The following is a 19,098-nucleotide window of genomic DNA, read 5'->3' on the forward strand; positions in this document are numbered from 1 at the left end:
GTGATTGCTAGCCTACCATTGGGATTAGCCTGAGTGAAGGGAGTCCTTGGTTGCCAAACCATGCCACATCCACCTTTGAAGCAGACTTGGGTGTGAACTGAGGCCTTGACCAATGAGACTCACGGGGGATGGTAATTTCCTTTCCCTCCTCTGGTCTCTATTTCCCACTTTTTAACACTGTTTCCCTTCCGACTGTGCTTCCCAGCTTTGCCTGCCAACTCCTCTCCACCCATCTTTCAACTTCTTAGATTAAAGGACCAATGAAATGAAATGAGACTATCACACAAGAGCTCAGCATTTATTATAAGTTGCCTAGGCAACCAGTCAGTGATATCAACTCTGCTTGCCTAGGCAAACCAAAATTACTGCCAAGATCTCCTGAGGTAGTCTTGCAGGATCTCAGCACTTAAAACTCATTTATGTTTATTTCCTCCCATTTTTTCTTGTTAATTTTAAGATATTTCTGCAAATGGGTTTGCAGAAACATTGGGTTTGCAGAAACATTGCCCCAGTTAGTACCTGGTCCCACAATGCAAATTTTTTGATCCAAATGTTGGGAGCCAATTCAAAACTATTACAAATTCTATGCTGCATTTCACCCAGTGTCCTCAACATCAAAGCATTTACAACATTAAAATAGCATTTAAAATAAGATATATACATAATATTTAACCAATTAAATTAAAACATACAGACATACCAATACAACATAACCAAGGATGATAGCCAGTAGGAATTACCGGAGGACACCAAACAAAACAAAAAAGTCTTCACCTGCTGGTGGAAGACCATGATAGAAGGAGACATATGAATCTCCCTGGGGAGAGAGTTCCAAAGTTTTGGCACCATGACCAAGGCCATTTCTTGGGTTACTACCCATTTAGCCTCAGATGGAAGAGGGACCCAAAGCAGGACCTTCAGAGATAACTGAAGTAGATGGGTCAGTTCATATGGGAGAAGAGAATCCTTCAGGTATATTGGCCCTAAGACATACAGGACTTTAAATAATACCTTGAATTGAGCATGGAAGCAAATTGGGATCCAGTATAGACGGAACAAGACTGGAGTGATATGGTTCCTACAGCCCACTCCATTTTAACACTCTAGCTGCAGCATTCTGAGCCAACTGTAGCTTCTGGACAGTCTTCAAAGGTAGCCCCGCGCACAGCACATTGCTGTAATCTAATCTAGAGGTTACCAGGGCATACACCAAAGTGGCAAGATCTTTCCCTCTCAGGAAGGGCTACAGTTGTCTCACCAGTGAAAGCTGGTGAAAAGCACCCTTGGCCATTACTGCCACCTGTTTTTCCAGCAGGAGGTTTGGGTCCAGGAGTGCCCCCAAACCATAAAACCGCTCCTTTAGGGGGAGTGCAACCCCATGAAAAACAGTCGTTTTCCCTCCATCACCACGTTCCGCACAACAAACCTCTGGAATAAATTAGTGTAGAGATAGGAACTGGTCATGAAGTCACCCATTTCTAGGGGCTATGTTCATTAAATAACTAATTTGCCATCCCTTTACCAGTTGAATTTCATGGCTAGATGGGCTATGCAACCTGGTTTTCCAATGACATAAATAAAGCCAAGTCTTTGTTCACCACTCTGAGTGGGACTAATCTGTCCAGAAGGGTGGGATATAAGCTCACTGTTATTACTGTTACTGTTATATATAGAATCAAAGCCTTAATTCTCGTCTTAAAATTAAAAACAACATTTTAAGATTTCTTATGAGCACAGAGAAGGTTACAGAAAAAAATGGATGTTACATGTTCAAGATAGTGTGAAACAAGCTTCCTGAAGTGGCTTTCCACCAACTATGCAAAACTGAATTATACAGAAGTGCATTTTTAGACAGATAATAGGACTGTGCTGTAAGAAAATGGTTCAGAGAGATGCATTGGTAGAGGGATAGGGACTGTAGACTATATTACTGTGTACTGTCTTTTGCTGTAATTATGCTCCTACTGGATAGTTCTTTGCATCATTTAATAAGTCACATCCATCTGTTTATGTTCTGTTTCTGCATTGTTTCAGCTCTGTTCCAGATTTCTTCTTGTTTTTATTGTATTGTTTATTGAATTTATAGTTTATTGAATGTCCCAGCCATTGATCATATTGACTTATACTGTGTAAGCCACCTTGAGTCTCAATAAGAAAGGCAGACTATAAATAACGTAAATAAATAAATAAACCAAATCAAATTCAGGTCATAGTCCATATATTGCTGCTTAATAAGCGATTAATTTTTTTAGTCTTAAGCAGCCAACAAAAATAGTGTTTAGTGAGCCTGAGGTAGACCAACCAGTTGCATTTGGCTGAGAAAGTTGGGCTAAACTATATGTTTCGGCTACTACACTTTCACTAGCAAGGTACAAATTCTACCTGTATCTCTTTTTCCCTTTCTTTCAGACTTACAATATTTTCAATGATGATAACCTTGAATACAGTGGCTTGTCCCGCCAGTTCCTCTTCAGACGCCTCGAGCCTTTCACTTTGTACTCTCTGGTCCTTGAGGCTTGCACCAACGCCGGCTGCACTCGCTCTCCATCCCAGCCAATCTGGACAGATGAGGCCCCTCCTGCCTCTCAGATGGCACCTGTAATCCAGTCAGTTAATGCAACCAGCATTGAACTAAGCTGGTCTAAACCAATTAATTCAAATGGGAAAATAATACGCTATGAAGTGATTCACAGATGCGCCAAAGAAGATGCTTCAGGGAACAATGCAACAACAGGAGAAGAGAAAATTGTTTTCACAGAACATAACACTGGGAGCGATTTATTTGTATATAATGTTCAGCATTTGCAGCCATGGACTAGATATGAATATAAAATACGTGCCTGGAATTCAGCAGGCTATACTGATAGCTCATGGTCTGTTGCAAAGACCAGTCAAGCTGCCCCAAAGGGTTTGGCTGCACCAGTGTTACAATATATACCTGCAAGCCCTGACAAAATATTGATTTTGTGGTCTTCCCCAGAAGAACCCAATGGTATTCTGCAGTCATATAGACTCCAAAGAAATGATGTTCCCTATCCTTTTAGCTTTAGTTCCACTGTTTTCAACTATACTGATGAAGAGTTATTGCCATATGCAGTCTACTACTATGCAGTTACTGCTTGTACCATGGGTGGCTGCTCCACCAGTGACCCAACCAGCATACGAACTCTAGAAGCAGCACCAGCATCGGTGAGCCCTCCCTCTCTGGATTATATTAGTGCCACCCAAATTAATATGTCTTGGTCACCCCCTCAAATTCAAAATGGTGAGATCACAAAGTACATTTTAAAATTAAATGGTGACGATGAGGTCTATGTTGGGAAGAGTTTATTCAGGACAGTGCTCAATCTACAGCCTTACACAAAATATGAAATCACACTGGTTGCTTGTACTAATGGAGGCTGTACTGCTAGTGAACCTCAGTCTGTATGGACAATGGAGGCAACACCCCTTAACATGGAAGCCCCCAAGTTGCTAGTGACAGGCTCGGAATCAATAGAAATCACATGGAAGGCTCCTGTCAATCCAAATGGCAAAATCCAAAGTTATGAACTGAGGAGAAACGATATTCTGGTTTATTCTGGTCTGGATACTCGTTATCATGACTTTATACTTACTCCAGGAATAGAATATAGCTATGCTGTTATTGCAAACAACAGCCAAGGCAGTGTAACCAGTCCAATAGCCAAAATTAGAACAAACCCCTCCGCACCATCTGGAATGTTGCCTCCTAGACTGTACTCATGGACTTCAGGGTTAATTTTGGTCAGCTGGGATCCTCCAGCAAAAGTTAATGGGGATATAAGCAATTATACAATCACTCTTCGGGATCCTGTTGAACTGGTAAAGAAAACTGTTCATATGGACTCATCTCATGTTTCCTTTAGGAGAAGGTCTTATACTGCAGCAGAACTAAAACCATGTCACAGGTAAGTTATGAATGTATACTTTAATGAGTGAATATCCTAAGTTTATCTCATCCGTGGGCACCATGGTAAACAAGTAACAATCAGCTAGAGACTTCTCTGCCCCAACAGACAGACTTAATTAACTGACAGGCAAGATTCATCTCCAGCAGCACCTTAACCATCAACTAGATTTCCAGGGTATGAGCTTTCAAGAGTTCATTCCCTGGAAATCTAGTTGGCCTATACCCAAATCTAATTCTTCTACTGCCCACTTAAAATTAAATAACTGAAGAGTGTCAATTCCTAAATTCTACACAAATATAAGAATAAGGAAAGACAGACAATATTTAGACTTACCAGTCAATCTGACATGGGTAAAGTCTGTCCCACCTCAGATTTGATGTAACCTGCTCACCACTGCATTGATTGGAAATTTCCTTCCATTTCCCTTCACACTATTTCCTCTCTTTGTTCTTCAGTGAACATGAAAAGAATGAGTTAGATGAAAGAATGAGCTACATCAGACCTAATGTCCATCTTTGTCAGGAGTACTTAGCAAAATGTACCTTGGAAGAGCCCCCTCCTTTTTTGCTTTCCAGCAATTAGTATTCACTGGCACGTGTCCTCTGAACCTAGAGGTTCAATTTAGCTGTTATTGGCTGGTAATAGACCTGTCCTCCATGAATTTCTCTAATCCCTTTTCAAAGCCCTTATCAAATCCTATGGCAATGAATTCCATGAGTGTGCATGTGCACAGGAGAAAGACAAAGTACTTTCTTTTCTTTGTCTTGAATCTTCTGCTAATCAGTTTGGTGGCCTTCAGTTCTAGTGACAAGAGAGATTTCTCTGTGCCCTGAATAATTTCTAAATGTTTATCACATCCCACCTTAGTTGTCTTCTTCCACACTAAAGCCTCTACACCTTTTTCTACACTGAGCTTCAACGCCTTGATCATTTTGTTTTCCTTTTCCCAATTCAATTTTTTTTTCAGGATTGGCCAACCAAACCTAAACATGTTATTCCAAATGTGACCATAGCAAGGAGTTGTATAAAGACACTATTTTCTGTCATTTCACCACCACATTCTCAATTGACATTTTGATTGAGCTCTCGGCCATAATCCCAAGATCCCTGTGTTATTTAGTCAACAGCATTGCCAACAAGTCTGGAGGAAAAATGACTCGCCCCTTTAAATAGAGGCTGAATGTGTGACAATAGACAGCTGAAACTGAAACCCTTTATGGCATGGGGTAAATAATGTCACCTGATAAATAACATCCCATTAAGCCTCCATTGAACAGACTTCCCCCCACCTCCCAAACAGTTGTTTGGGAAATGCCAGCTCCCCAGACTTAATTGAGGGGCCCAGTTGTTGGTTGCGCAGGGGGAGGGGAGTGGGGAAGACTTGGAGGCTGCCACATTGTAGGGCAGCGAGGGATTCCTGCAGCTTCATCAGGGGCTGTCTAAGCCGCCCAGATTCAGAACAGGAAGCGAGGGGTGGGGAGAGGTCTGAGGACCTGAGAGGCTTGCTCTCCTCGCAGGTCCACTGCTGTCCCTTGTAAGGGAGGCAGGCCCTTGCCCTCTATACTTGCCTCATGGCCAGCATCCCACCCAGCCCTCCCTTTCATCACAACTTTGGAGGGAGCAGGCAGTTTGGGGCATTGAGCACCGATCCGTTTGGCGGGGGTAACAGGGCCCATGAGCTCAGTTTCTCTATGTGGGGATCCCCTTAAGGAGTCTGGGGAGTGTGGCATGGCAGGTGCATACCCAGCTTGGGGGCTATCAGATCCACCTCACTCCCAGGTGACAGAGGATCCGCACAGGGGTGTATACCCACATGGTATCTATCCCACTGGCTGTCATCCCATAGTTTCCCACCCCCCTCAGCAGGGGTCTGGGTGGGCATGGCGGTCATCAGCTAGCAGGCAGGTCAGCCTATGTTTGGATCAGTGCCCTATGCAGTGCCAATGCTCTGTGACCTGTAAATCAATAAAGTTGTGGCCTCCTTTAACTCCATCGTGGTTGTCTGGTGTATTTTGTCACCTTGTCTCCTAACTCTTCTCCCCCTTTTGGCGCAGGCCTGCAAGTGTGCAACACTAATGGGAAAAGGAGGAAAACAGTGCCATCCTAACCTGTGTTGCACCTTTTTAAGCCCACAGATCCAGAGGAGTTAGCCATGTTAGTCTGCAGTAGCAAAATAGCAAAGAGTCCAGTAGCACCTTTAAGACTAACTAACTTTATTGTAGCATAAGCTTTCTAGAGCCACAGCTCTCTTCGTCAGATGACTTCAGGCATTCTATTCAGATTCTGCCACGGAGGAGAGGGGTCACACCCAGCCTGGATTGTGCATTCCACCTCTTTCAGGAACTTATTTACATTTACATGACCTTTACTCCCTGCACCCTCTCCCCCCTCCCCTCACCACCTATATATCTCTGGCCAGTTTCTTCATACCCTCCATGCATATGACGAAGAGAGCTGTGGCTCTCGAAAGCTTATGCTACAATAAAGTTGGTTAGTCTTAAAGGTGCTACTGGACTCTTTGCTATTTTTCTAAGCCCATTAACTTCAATGGACTTAAAAGGGTGTGACTCTGTTTAAGACTGCCTGATGTGGAAGCATAAATGACACAGGAAGAATGTAGTTTAAACAGAACCATAAAAATACCATTTCTATAAAGATGTTCTACTTTGTAAACTTAGGAAAATAACAATAACAACAATAACTGCACTTATATACCTCTCTGCTAGACAGATTAGGACCTCACCCAGAGCAGTGAACAAGTTAGTGTTCTTATTATTCCCACAATACAGCTGGGGAACTGGGACTGAGAGGAGTGGCTTATCCAAGGCCACCTACTGAGCTCATGGCAGTAGTGGGATTCCAACCAGTAGAATGCTGATTCACAACCAGACTACTCAACTACAGTGCTACAGCAGCTCAATCTTGTAAACAATAAACAAAACTCTTCTTTTTATTTATTTTTATTTATTTTGTTGGCACTCAGATTGGACAATAAATACCCCCCTCCCATGTTGTTGTTGTTTTAGATTTCAGATTTTTCTGCAAACTTGAAGTGTTTTTCAAGTTTGTAGAAAGATCAGTCTTGTCTGTTCATGGGTCCAGTCTCCAGATTTAAGTATCATCAGATCAGGGCCACTTGGTTATTAGTATATGTTTCAAATTATAATCTTTCTAAGAGATAGGATGAGCTTACATATCTAGTTTATCTAACTAGACTGCAGATTCAGAGAAATGTTAATAACAACTTTTTTTCCCAGTTCAAAGGAAATATAAGAATTATCACATCCAAATAAAGGAACACTTTAGTGTTCCAAAGAAATAAACACTATCAAACTGATTTGGTGGGTCATGGGGATTCCAATGCATTCACAAAGCATTCTCTCCCTCACTCACATGTAGACACACATTTCTTCATTCACTTTAAACAGCTATAGTCACACAAAGGGAACAATTTATAGAGTGAATTAAAAAAATTATGCTTGCAGGAGCGCCATATGTTAATTGAAGCACAAGTAGGGCTCTAGGCCAAAGATTATATGAGGAATTCAGCTAAATGTCCATGCTAGCACTTTACCAAGATCCAAGAGGAGAAACAAAACAATCAGTCATAGCATCCATTAACACTGTCGGTCAGTTGGTCAGTCGGTCTAAATTCAAATATAGCAAAAATGTTGCTAATAATAACCTCTCAATTTGGGAATACCTTTTACTTTATAATTTTTTTCATGTAACGTATACACAAATATATATTCTACTAACTGTGTTCTAATTTATATTTCTAAAGGTATGAAGTCCAAGTGCAAGCTTGCACTCCTCTGGGTTGTACTTCCAGTGAATGGGCTTCTGTACAGACTCTGGAAGCACCCCCTGAAATACAGCCAGCCCCTCTAATAGATATACAGTCGAACAGCGATGGATTCCAGTCTGTTCTTTCTGTGGCATGGACAGGTCCAAAGAAGCCAAATGGAAAGATCTTGTATTATGAGCTTTACCGAAGACAGGCAACAAACAGCCAACTCAATATAGACTTGGTACTTGTGTATAATGGCTCATCCACATCCTTCAAAGATAACAAGCTCCTGCCTTTTACAGAATATGAATATCAGGTATGAAACTAAGCTAACATGTACCTGAAAGTTCACATAAAATGAAAAATTTGGGGTCTTTCAGCAGAGAACTTTGCTTGTTAAATTGTTAATACCCTGTAATGGGCAATGCCTTGAATACTGCTGTTGCTTCTGCAAAATCATTATAGATCAAAACTTGGTCACAGAGTTGTATGAGAAAAACACTCAACATCACTTGTTTGACTAAGTCAAAGAAACTTAAGTTTTTGCATAGACTTGTTCTGTCACATACCAAAGCCGTCATATTCCCAGGGGCATGGTGCGAAATGGCCCTCTTTCCTTTCTTTTATGCAGCTATAACTTTTTTTGGCCTGCTATGTATAGCTGTACCACAATCTTGGTCTCACTATGGGTAACTATCAGTTCTGTGTAACTATCAGGCCCCCACAGAGCTATTTCAGGAAGCTATTGCATTGCCTGAGCAGTATAATCTTATTGTGGCTCTTAGGCATTTCATGAATCTTGGGGGAAAGGTTATGACAACTCCTTCTCTTCAGCAATTACTTCAGCATGTTTTCCTCAGAAACATGAGGCTTAATGAATCTCATTCTTGCCTTTGAAGATCTGAGTTACAGTGAACATATGTACAGTCTGTGTACAGTATACACTTGATTTTTCTTTATACATGTGTTGAGTAATTTGCTTGTTACGTTCAACATGTGTACAGCTGAACATGTGACTGAAACCACACTTTTATCCAAGGACTAGTTCCCAGTGTCATTTGTAGAATGAATGCACATGAGCACTTCCTTAAAAACATACGTATGCATGTACATGCAGGATGTATGCTTGTTCACTGTAACTTGTGAGCAGGGCTAAAATATTCTTGGTGAGCCTGTTACTCAACCAGGTTCTTATGTTGAGTATGGAAAGCATTCTTTGTGTGTGTAATATTGGATAGTGCCCTCAGGGCAACTTTTTTTGGATCAAACAGTCTGATGTATACCTTGGTCCCAATTTAGCACAGCACTCTGATTAGGAGGGCGGAAATGAGACAGAGAGTAAATCTCAAAAAGAAGTAATATTTATTTGCTAACAAGTTACAAGGACAGAAAGATGAAATGCAAGGGAAAGCAGAAACATAAACAACACTACAAAACAGTAACATAATACTAGCAATGCCACTCATGCTTGTTGTCTGATTGGGGCAAATGAGGAATCTAAGGGAAAATAAATGATGAAAAGGAAACAGATGTTGCCTTTGTTGTGAAGAGAAGAGTGCATGGGGCTATGATCTGGAGTGGAAGAGACAGAAAGCTGATTTGGGGCAAAGAAAATATCCAAACCAAAACCACCTAAATAATTGGAGTTCTGAAGGGAGGGATTAGGTGATCCAGTGAAAGGCAGAGATCCAGAAAGCAAGCCGGTCTCAAAGTTGGGAAGCAAAGTTGGATACAAAATCAGCTACAGAGTTGGACGGGCTTGAGATGTCATTTTTAGGAGTTTTGAGAAGGATGAGGCTGTAATTAGATCATGATTGTGGGTTGCTAAACTCAGAAGCTGGGAAGCAAGATTCTTAGGTGGGATGATTGACCTGAATTGAGGAGCTGGTCCAGTTTTCTAACAAAGTCTAAGTAGCAGCTTAATGATATTTCCCTAGTTTTCAGATTGAATTGCAGGATTTGGCTGCATAAGAGGAGAAGTCTATAGCTTTAGGCTATTAACCGGCAAACTTGAGTCAATCTCAGGTGTGAAGGAGCTTCTGGAGGCTGAAGACTTTAATCTTTAATAAATTAATCTTTAATCAATTGAAGACTTTAATCTATAATCAATTAACTTGAATCTTTAATCAAGGTGCTCTTATGCACTTTTGAGCAAGTGTGTTGCTCCCCCATGGAAGCATTCTCTTGCTAGTTAGGGCCCCCTGCTTTGATATCAAGCTGTATTATTTCATTTGATTCTCTGGCCTGAATAGCCCAGATGAGCCAGAACTTGTTAAGAGCTCAGAAGCTAAGGACAGGCCATGGTTAGTACTTGGATGGGAAAGCACCAAGGAAGATGAGGCAGGCAATAGCAAACCACTTCTGTTCATCTCTTGCCTTGAAAATGCCATGAGGGATTGTCATCAGTAGACATGGGCATGAATGGGAAAAAAAACCCAAACAAGCTGTTCATTGTTCATTGCCATCCACAAACAATGAACAACAAACAGTAATGAATATGACGCTGTTCACAAATATGTTCGTTGTTCAATGTTCGTGGCCCTTTAAAGATCCCTTTAAACTATCAGCTGGCAGGTGGCAGTGGGGATTCCCCCCCACTGCTGGCCAGCTGATAGTTTAAAGGGCCCTTTCCTGCCACGTGCAAGGGGCAGGGCCCTTTAAACACCCCACAAACTGACCATCCCAATGTCCAATACCCACCAAATTTGCAGGACACATAGTCCTCACTGTCCTCCGAAGATCCCCCAAGTTTCAGAGAGATTGCACCCCGGGGAAAGGCATGATGCATGGGTGTCCCCCCCCTTTGGTGTCATTTTCTCTTCACAGTGGCAAAAACGGGACTCTCTGGTGGAAGCTACTTTGAAGGGTTAAAGCCAGAAGGAAAACCAGAAGGAGTTCAGACAGAGTTCAGTCCCTGCCTCTGGTTGCCAAGGGGATTGATTGCAGGTGCTATACTGTCTGGCATGACGAATGGCTGATGAAGGCAACGAACGAGGCTTGCAACGACCACTTGTTCGTTTAGAATGGGACCTCACGAATGGCTTGTTCATGAACAGATGAATGGGCTGTTCGTGGGGTTTTTTCCATTTGTAATGCTGTTCATGCCCATGTCTAGTCATTAGTCGCTTGTGACTTGTTGACACATCATCATCATTATCTGACAGCTGACTTCCGGTTTGGGATTCATGGAGGTCTAACGCAGCTCCACTTGCGGAGCTGACCGGACTGCCGTTTTAACCGGCCGGTGGGGTGAAAATAGCCCGCGGCCGACTGCTCTCAGGCGGGGAGCAGGCAAAGAACGCTCAAGACCCTAGGGTGAGCTAGATCTCGGACGAGGGGGGGCTCTACACAACGGGTCCCCTCCCGATCCTTGAGGTCCCACCTTGCGACGGGTCGGCTATAATCTCTGCGGCAGTTTTGGGGCCAATTCGGCTGGCATAAGACCTACATACCCAAGCTTCGATTGGGGGAAGAAGCTGAGAGGAGAACTTAAAATTGAAACAGCGATTACAACCCGAGAAAAGTGAAGAGAAGGTAAAGATCATTATCTTCCGATACGGGACAGATTGATAAAAACAGAGAAGGAAAAAAGTAGATTTTTAAACTGCAACAGACTAGTGAAAAGGAGGGGAAGACTCGGCAGGAATTGTATTTGAAAAGAGACTAAGCTTAAAGAAGTTATTAAAGAAATCGGACTATTGTTTTGAATACCTGTGGCTTCGGAGCTGTGAGAAAAAGATACCATCGCGAGATCTGCTGTGGGAAGACGGGAGACAGGAAGTGCGTAATAACAATAGAGTGGCTGGAGAGAAGCGGCCCTTGCTGGAGAGCAGGAAGTAGGGAATCGCCATTTTTGAAAGGGGAAGGGTCGCGGCTTCAGCGGAAGAGGAAGTAGGCCATCTTGGATTACAAAATCATAGAGAAACCATAGAGAAAAGACGCCCGACATTTTGGACTCTTTAAAATTTAATTTTTAAAAGAAGATTGGGACATTTAAAACAGAAAAACGCTAAATTTTACGCCACGGAGTTAAGGAAGAGAGCGGATTCGTGGGAGCGAGCTAAAGCAAGCCCCACGATGTCAAAAAAAGAGTGGCAATCGGCAATAGAAAACCTGGATAAAAATTTGGATAAAAAACTTTTAGACATGATTAAAGAACTTAAGGACACGAAATTGGAGCTGATAAAAGAGGTCAAAGAGGTTACACAGACAGTAAAATCGGAGCTGTCAGAAGTGAAAAAAGGCATGGAAACAATACGAAGTGAATTACAAGGAACGCAGCAGAGAGTTAAAACAGTAGAAGACGCGATGGAGAATTTAGCAGACACGCAACAAACAGAGATGAGATTGGTGAAGGGGAGAATGTCAGTTGCAGAAACTAAACACATGGAGAAGCAGCTACGTTTTCGCGGCTTGCCAGAAGTGGAAGGGAAGTCAGCGCAAGAACAGATGACTGAGGTGTTGGCTGAATACCTGGGGAAGGAGGAGGAGGAAGTTGTGGCTATCCTAGACGTGGCATACCGTGTGAATTCGAGAATTGCAACCCAGAGGAAACTACCAAGAGATGTGATTGTGCAGTTTACAACACGAAATATGAAAGAGAGGATTGTGACAAAACAGTTTCAAGATCCATTGGAGATTGATGGCAAGACGATTATTATAATGAAAGAACTGCCCAGATCAGTGTTATTGGACCGGAAAAAATATAAAGTGCTAATTCAGATTTTGAAGGACATGAAAATCAGGTACAGATGGGAGTTACCGGAAGGAGTGTCCTTTGAGTTTGGAGGGGCAAAAAAACGCATCAGATCTGAGCGAGAGATGGAGCGATTTATTAAGGACAATGAAAAAGACTTACCATCAAGACTATGAATATGGAGTGTAAAGTATTATCTTGGAATGTAAATGGACTAAACTCACCGAATAAGAGGAAAAATATTTTTCACTGGCTACTAAAACAAAAATGTGATATTGTTTGTTTGCAAGAGACCCATATTAGAAAACAGGATGTAAAATATTTAAAATCTGGAAAATTGGGCAAAGAATTTGTAGCGGCCTCCAACAAGAAAAAAAGAGGAGTGGTGTTGTACATAAAAGAGGAGCTACAGCCAAAATTTGTTATGAGAGATGTGGAAGCTAGATTTGTAGCAGTGGAATGCATTTGGAATTTAAAGAGAGTGTTGGTAGTCGGACTTTACGCACCTAACGGTGCAAAAGAAAGCTTCTTTGAGGATTTAAGGAAGCATCTAGACGATCTTGCATATGACCAGATAATTCTTGCTGGAGACTTCAATGGAGTGACAGACTTGGAACTAGACAAAAAGACTACAACGGCACAAAAGAAAAGAGGACTATTGCCAAAGCTTTTTTTTGAGTTGATTCAACAAGAGACTCTCGAAGATGTATGGAGGAGAGAATACCCTAAAAGTAGACAGTTTACTTTCTATTCTGCAAGGCATTCTACATTATCAAGAATTGATATGATCTGGGCCTCAAAAGACTTAGCGCTATGGACTAAGGAGGTAGAAATAATGCCGATGGTAGGCTCAGATCACAACCCAATTATGTGGAAATTTGGAAAAAGGAGAAAAAGGAAAGCATGGAGAATAAATGAGGACTTGTTACAGGAAAGAGAGAATATGGAAACATTGAGAAGAGAGACAAAGTTTTTTATACAATACAACGTGAATAAAGAAGTACCAACCAATAAAGTTTGGGATGCTTACAAGGCGGTTGTAAGGGGCATACTAATGGACTTAAATGGTAGAGCAAGAAAGAAGAAAGAGGAGAAAAGACAAGAGATTGAGGAGAAAATAAAAGCCAAAGAAATACAGCTAAAAAAGAGACCAGGGAAAAAGAAGGTATACCAGGAAATTAAAATACTTCAAGAACAGTTAACAGCAATGAGCAATAAAGAATTGGAGTGGAATCTTAAAAGACTGAATCAAAAAGCGTTTGAGGGTGCTAATAAACCTGGAAAGTATCTGGCATGGCAATTGAAGAAGAAAAGGGAAAAGAATATAATAAATAAAATTTGTGAAGACAACAAAACGTATTTGGAGCAGACTACCATTAGTAGAGCCTTTTATAAATTCTACGCTAAGCTGTATAATAAAAAAGAAGTAAACAAAGAATCAATAGCGTCATATTTGGAGAAAACCAAACTTCCAGAAATCTCGGAAGCTTGGAGAAATAAGTTGAACAGTGAAGTAACTGACGAGGAAATAAGTAAGGCAATACAATCTGCAAATCTAGGAAAGGCGCCAGGGCCAGATGGACTTACGGCTAAATTTTATAAGACAATGGCTAATGAACTGGCACCATTCCTAAAAGAGGTGATGAATGGGGTTTTAAGGGATCAAAGGATTCCAGACACTTGGAGTGAAGCGAACATATCATTGATCCCAAAAGAGGGCCAAGACCTGACTAATGTGAAAAATTATAGACCTATATCGTTACTCAATAATGACTATAAAATTTTTGCGAAGATATTGGCGGAGAGATTGAAGGGGTGGCTCTCGGAAGTCATAGAGGAGGAAAAAGCAGGCTTTTTGCCAGACAGACAAATAAGAGACAATTTAAGGACAGTGATCAACGCTATTGAATATTATGATAAGCGTTGTGACAAAGAGGTTGGTTTCTTCTTTGTAGACGCTGAAAAAGCGTTTGACAATTTAAACTGGGACTTTATGTTTGCCACTATGGAAAAGCTACAATTGGGAGAAAGATTCATCAGAGCAATTAAGGAAATTTACAGAGACCAGACTGCAGCAATCGTGGTGAATGATGAATTGACCAAGAAATTGACGATAAGTAAAGGAACAAGACAAGGTTGCCCGTTATCTCCATTGTTGTTCATTCTAGTATTGGAGATTCTGATGATACAAATACGTCAAGATGAGGAAATTCGTGGAATAAAAATAAAGGACTATTCATATAAGGTCAGAGCATTTGCGGATGACATAATGTTAATTGTAGAGGACCCATTGGAGAACATGCCAAGAGTGATAGATAAGATCAAGGAGTTTGGAGACTTGGCAGGTTTCTTCATTAACAAAAAGAAGTCAAAGATACTATGCAAAAACATGACTAAGCAGAAACAACAATTGTTAATGGAAACAACGGATTGTGAAGTAACAAGTAAAGTGAAATATTTGGGAATCGAATTAACTGCAAAGAACATAGATCTATTTAAAAACAATTATGAAAAACTATGGACTCAGATAGAGAGAGACTTGATTAAATGGAATAGACTGAATTTGTCATGGTTGGGCAGGATTGCAGCAGTTAAGATGAATGTGTTACCAAGAGTAATGTTTTTGCTACAGACAATACCAATCATCAGAGACTCTAAACAATTTGAAAAATGGCAGAGGAAAATATCAGATTTTGTTTGGGCAGGCAAGAAGCCTCGAGTGAAAGTGAAAGTTTTACAAGATGCAAAGGAAAGAGGCGGAATGCAACTGCCCAATCTGAGACTTTATCATGATGCAATCTGCCTAGTTTGGTTGAAAGAATGGATGACATTAAAGAACAAGAAACTACTAGCCCTAGAGGGATATAAAAAAAGATTTGGATGGCACGCATATTTATGGCATGACAAAGTAAAGGTCAGCTCGATGTTCCTGCATCACTTTGTTCGGAGAAGTCTATATATAATCTGGAAGAAGTACAGAATTTATTTACAAGAAGGAACTCCTTTGTGGGTGGTTCCGTATGAGGTGATAGACCCGAGAGCTGTTGATAATGAACAACAATGTTTAACGTACAAGGAAATAACTAAAACTGAAGCATCCAAACTCAGAATAAAGACACAAGAGGAACTATCACCTAACTACGACTGGTTCCAGTATAGACAGATCAGAGACTTATATAATTCGGACTCTGTAAAGGGAGGTATACGAATAGAGAATTCGGAACTAGAGCAGACCCTTCTTAAAGAAGATAAGAAAAGAATATCCAAGGTATACCAAGTACTGTTGAAATGGTATACCGAGGATGAGATAGTTAAAATGCAAATGGTGAAATGGGCTATAAACTTTAATAAAGAAATAACAATGGAGGCATGGGAATACTTGTGGAAAACTACAATGAAGACAACGACATGTACTAATATCAAAGAGAACATCTACAAAATGATCTATCGTTGGTACATGACACCAAAGAAGATTGCGCTAGGGAATTTGAATACTTCTAATAAATGCTGGAAATGTAAGAAGCATGAGGGCTCCCTCTATCATATGTGGTGGTCGTGTGAGGTAGCTAGGCAGTACTGGGGGGAAATAATAAGAGAAATGAGTGAAATTTTACAATTTCAAATTAATAAGAACCCAGAACTCCTGCTACTGAACTTGGGAATGGAGGGAATTCCAGCCCAATACAGGACGTTGATATTTTATATGACAGCAGCAGCTAGACTTCTGTATGCGCAAAAATGGAAAGTACAAGAAGTGCCAACTATTGAAGATTGGATTTACAAATTGCTGTATATGGCTGAAATGGATAAGATGACAAGAAAACTGAGAGATCTGGACTCAGGGCAGTTCAACACAGACTGGGAGAAGCTGAAACAATACCTGGAGAAGAAATGGGAGGTGGGAGGAAAACTGTGGCAGTTTGAGAACTACTGAAGCACTGAAGTAGAGGGGGGAGACTTTACCGGGGGGTGAAGAGATAAATGTGAATTAATAAGCAGTCAGATTAATAGATTGATATATATATAGATATACATAGGTTAATAAACAGAACATAGAGAAAATAATTAACTATAAGGTTTAAATATAAGGATTAACTAACAATATTTTCTTTCTTTTTGGTAAGTTTTGTACCAAACTGAATGTCTGAAGATATAGATGGGTCAAATTGATTGACTACGTGATGAGAGATATATAGAATTATTATAAAAAGATAGAATGAGTAATATATAGAGAATAAGTCAAATTGTTTGATATAAATGAATGTATGATCTATATGGTTTATGATATATAGAAATATTTGAAATTGAAAAATGGGATAAATTGTTTATCTAAGATGGAAACAAAGACTTACAGTTTGGGCATACAATGTTAAAAATAGTCAAGGATGTACTGCTTAGAATAATGGAGAATACATATTTGTTTTAGATAGAGGAAGCTAATAAAAATAAGGGAAAGGGGACAAAGGGTGGGAAAGCTGTTGGAAGTCAACAAAAAGGGGGGGAAAGGGAGGGGGTTAGAGATGAAAAAATTGGGGAAAATTGAATGTAAATGTAAAAATAATGTTCTAACCCAATAAAAAAAATTTTCAAAAAAAAAATCATTATCTGACAGCTGGGTCAGAGTCCTTTGGGGTCTCTGTGTGGGAAGGACAGCTTGCTTACAACAAACCCGGATAGTTACATTGAGAAGCATGGGATTCTATGTCCCCTGTTCTGAAGGAGATGTCTGGCATTCTTGGAAAGCCCATTTTCGATTACTGATTATGGTTCTCTGGATACTTGATTTCCTCCTCTTTCTAATGATGTAATTTTCCTTAAAATGAAGGAATGAGGTAACTGCTAGGACTCTTTCCAAAACAGACTGCTTCATTTTAGAGGGTAGAACCTTTTTTTTCTCACACACAGTTAATGTACCTGAGGGGATATTTTTCTTCCATTTGGGCTTCTTTTTACCAAAACTGTTAAATCTTTTCAGAAACTGTCTGATGCATTATAGTTGAGGTAAGTGTTTGTATTTGAAATCAGGTACTTAATATCTTTCGAAAGCAGTATGACCTCCTTAACTTACTAGACTTTGGATGTCTGAGGTTAAGGGGATGGGGAGAAGGTTTTTTTATTCTTAGTTTTTAAAAGACAGGCTATCACTATTGGACATGGACCAACAATAAACCTCAAACAAAAAAGATGCCTGTGAAACCAAACATATTTATTATGGTATGAGCTTTAATAAAGACTAAAACATGAACTAATTGGTGGCATTCACTAGGTGCATTTGAAGAGATATAAATGAGATATCAGTGTACATATAGTCTTACAAAAATATTCTGGTTCTTCCAAATGATTCCCAAACTACAGGTGGGAACAGGGAGTCCAAGTACCCTCCCTCTTATGATGGCACCCTTGAGTACTGTTTTAGAAGACTTTCTGCTCAGCCTCCACATTGCTTCTCTACCTGGATTTCTCTACTACATGACAATAGCCCTGGTCACATGTTACGGAGAAGACACAGATAACCTGCATGTATATGTGTTCACCTGTTTGTAAGGAAGAGCCATTGTGCATTTACTTTACAAATGAAACCTTGAAAAATGTGGGTTTTCATTCACATGTTCAGCAGTATATGCATCGAATGATACATGAGAATTATTCAACTCATATATAAGTAGAATCCAGTGTACACTGAACACAGATTGTACATGCATTCACTGGAACTTGCGAACAGGGCTTTTGTGAATAGCTTCCTGGCTAAGGAGGGCAGTTTACTTTCCTGCCCTGCATTGCTTTGTTTACTCTGTCCAGAGCCACTCATGTTATAAACCTGGGTTACATCTATCTTTGGTATCACAACAACCTTGTTCCTAGAATGTGCAACAAAAATGGGGGGGAGGGAATGCTGAAAATTCCCTTCTGGAATTAAATTTTATTTATTTATTTATTTATTCAATTTATATACTGCCCATCCCCAGGGGCTCTGGGCAGTGAACAGTTAAAATCGATACAAACAAAAACTAAAATCAATATACAAATAGTAAAACGAATTAACAAGGTGCAGTGGTGGGGAGAACCTTCCCCACCCCAAATGGTAGCAAGAGGATAGGTTCCAGTACAGAACAAGATGTGAATGTTATTTTGCCACTGTGGTTTGATCAGGAAAAAGGGAAATCCACTGGATATCACTGCCATCTTGGCACATCTGTCCTGTGTCTTAGTTGATAGTTGTTCTCTTGTGGAATCTCCAGCATGTGGGCAGGAGATAGTTCCCTTTCTGGATCATACCTCTCACAAGCATAGTGAGAGCAAAAGGAAAGGGGGTTGTTCATACAGGTTTGGGTTTGTTTTTGGTAACAGGAACAAAAAAACCCTGTCCATTAGATGTAGACATTGGTTGGAGCAGATGTGAATGAATCTGGGTGCAAAAAGACCTTTCCTAAACTGTCTTAGAGAGCTATAGAAAGGTTCAACTATTCCAAAGAACAGAAAGCAGAATATATAAGCTGTTTACTAGACATGGGCATGAACCAAAAAAATTTAATGAACCAGGGGTTCATGGTTTGGTGCCGCCGCTGAACCCGAACCAGCGAACTGAAATGAACAGTTCCCGCTGATGAACCAGTTCGAGGTTTGTGGTTCGTGGGCGTCAGAACGGCCCCTGTTGGACTTAGATTGCCCATATTCCCAGG

General features: G+C 40.6%; 1 protein-coding gene across 1 annotated transcript in view; it reads left to right on the top strand.

The window, feature by feature from the left end:
* The window catches only part of USH2A (usherin), an 843,391-nt gene that overhangs the window by 773,813 nt on the left and 50,480 nt on the right, over positions 1 to 19,098 (top strand). Inside the window, exons 62-63 of the mRNA XM_054970549.1 lie at positions 2,410 to 3,929; positions 7,717 to 8,038. Coding sequence (XP_054826524.1) covers positions 2,410 to 3,929; positions 7,717 to 8,038 — 1,842 coding nt within the window. The remainder of the gene's footprint in view (positions 1 to 2,409; positions 3,930 to 7,716; positions 8,039 to 19,098) is intronic.

The sequence above is a fragment of the Eublepharis macularius genome, chromosome 1 (assembly GCF_028583425.1).
Source record: "Eublepharis macularius isolate TG4126 chromosome 1, MPM_Emac_v1.0, whole genome shotgun sequence".
Lineage (NCBI taxonomy): Eukaryota > Metazoa > Chordata > Lepidosauria > Squamata > Eublepharidae > Eublepharis > Eublepharis macularius.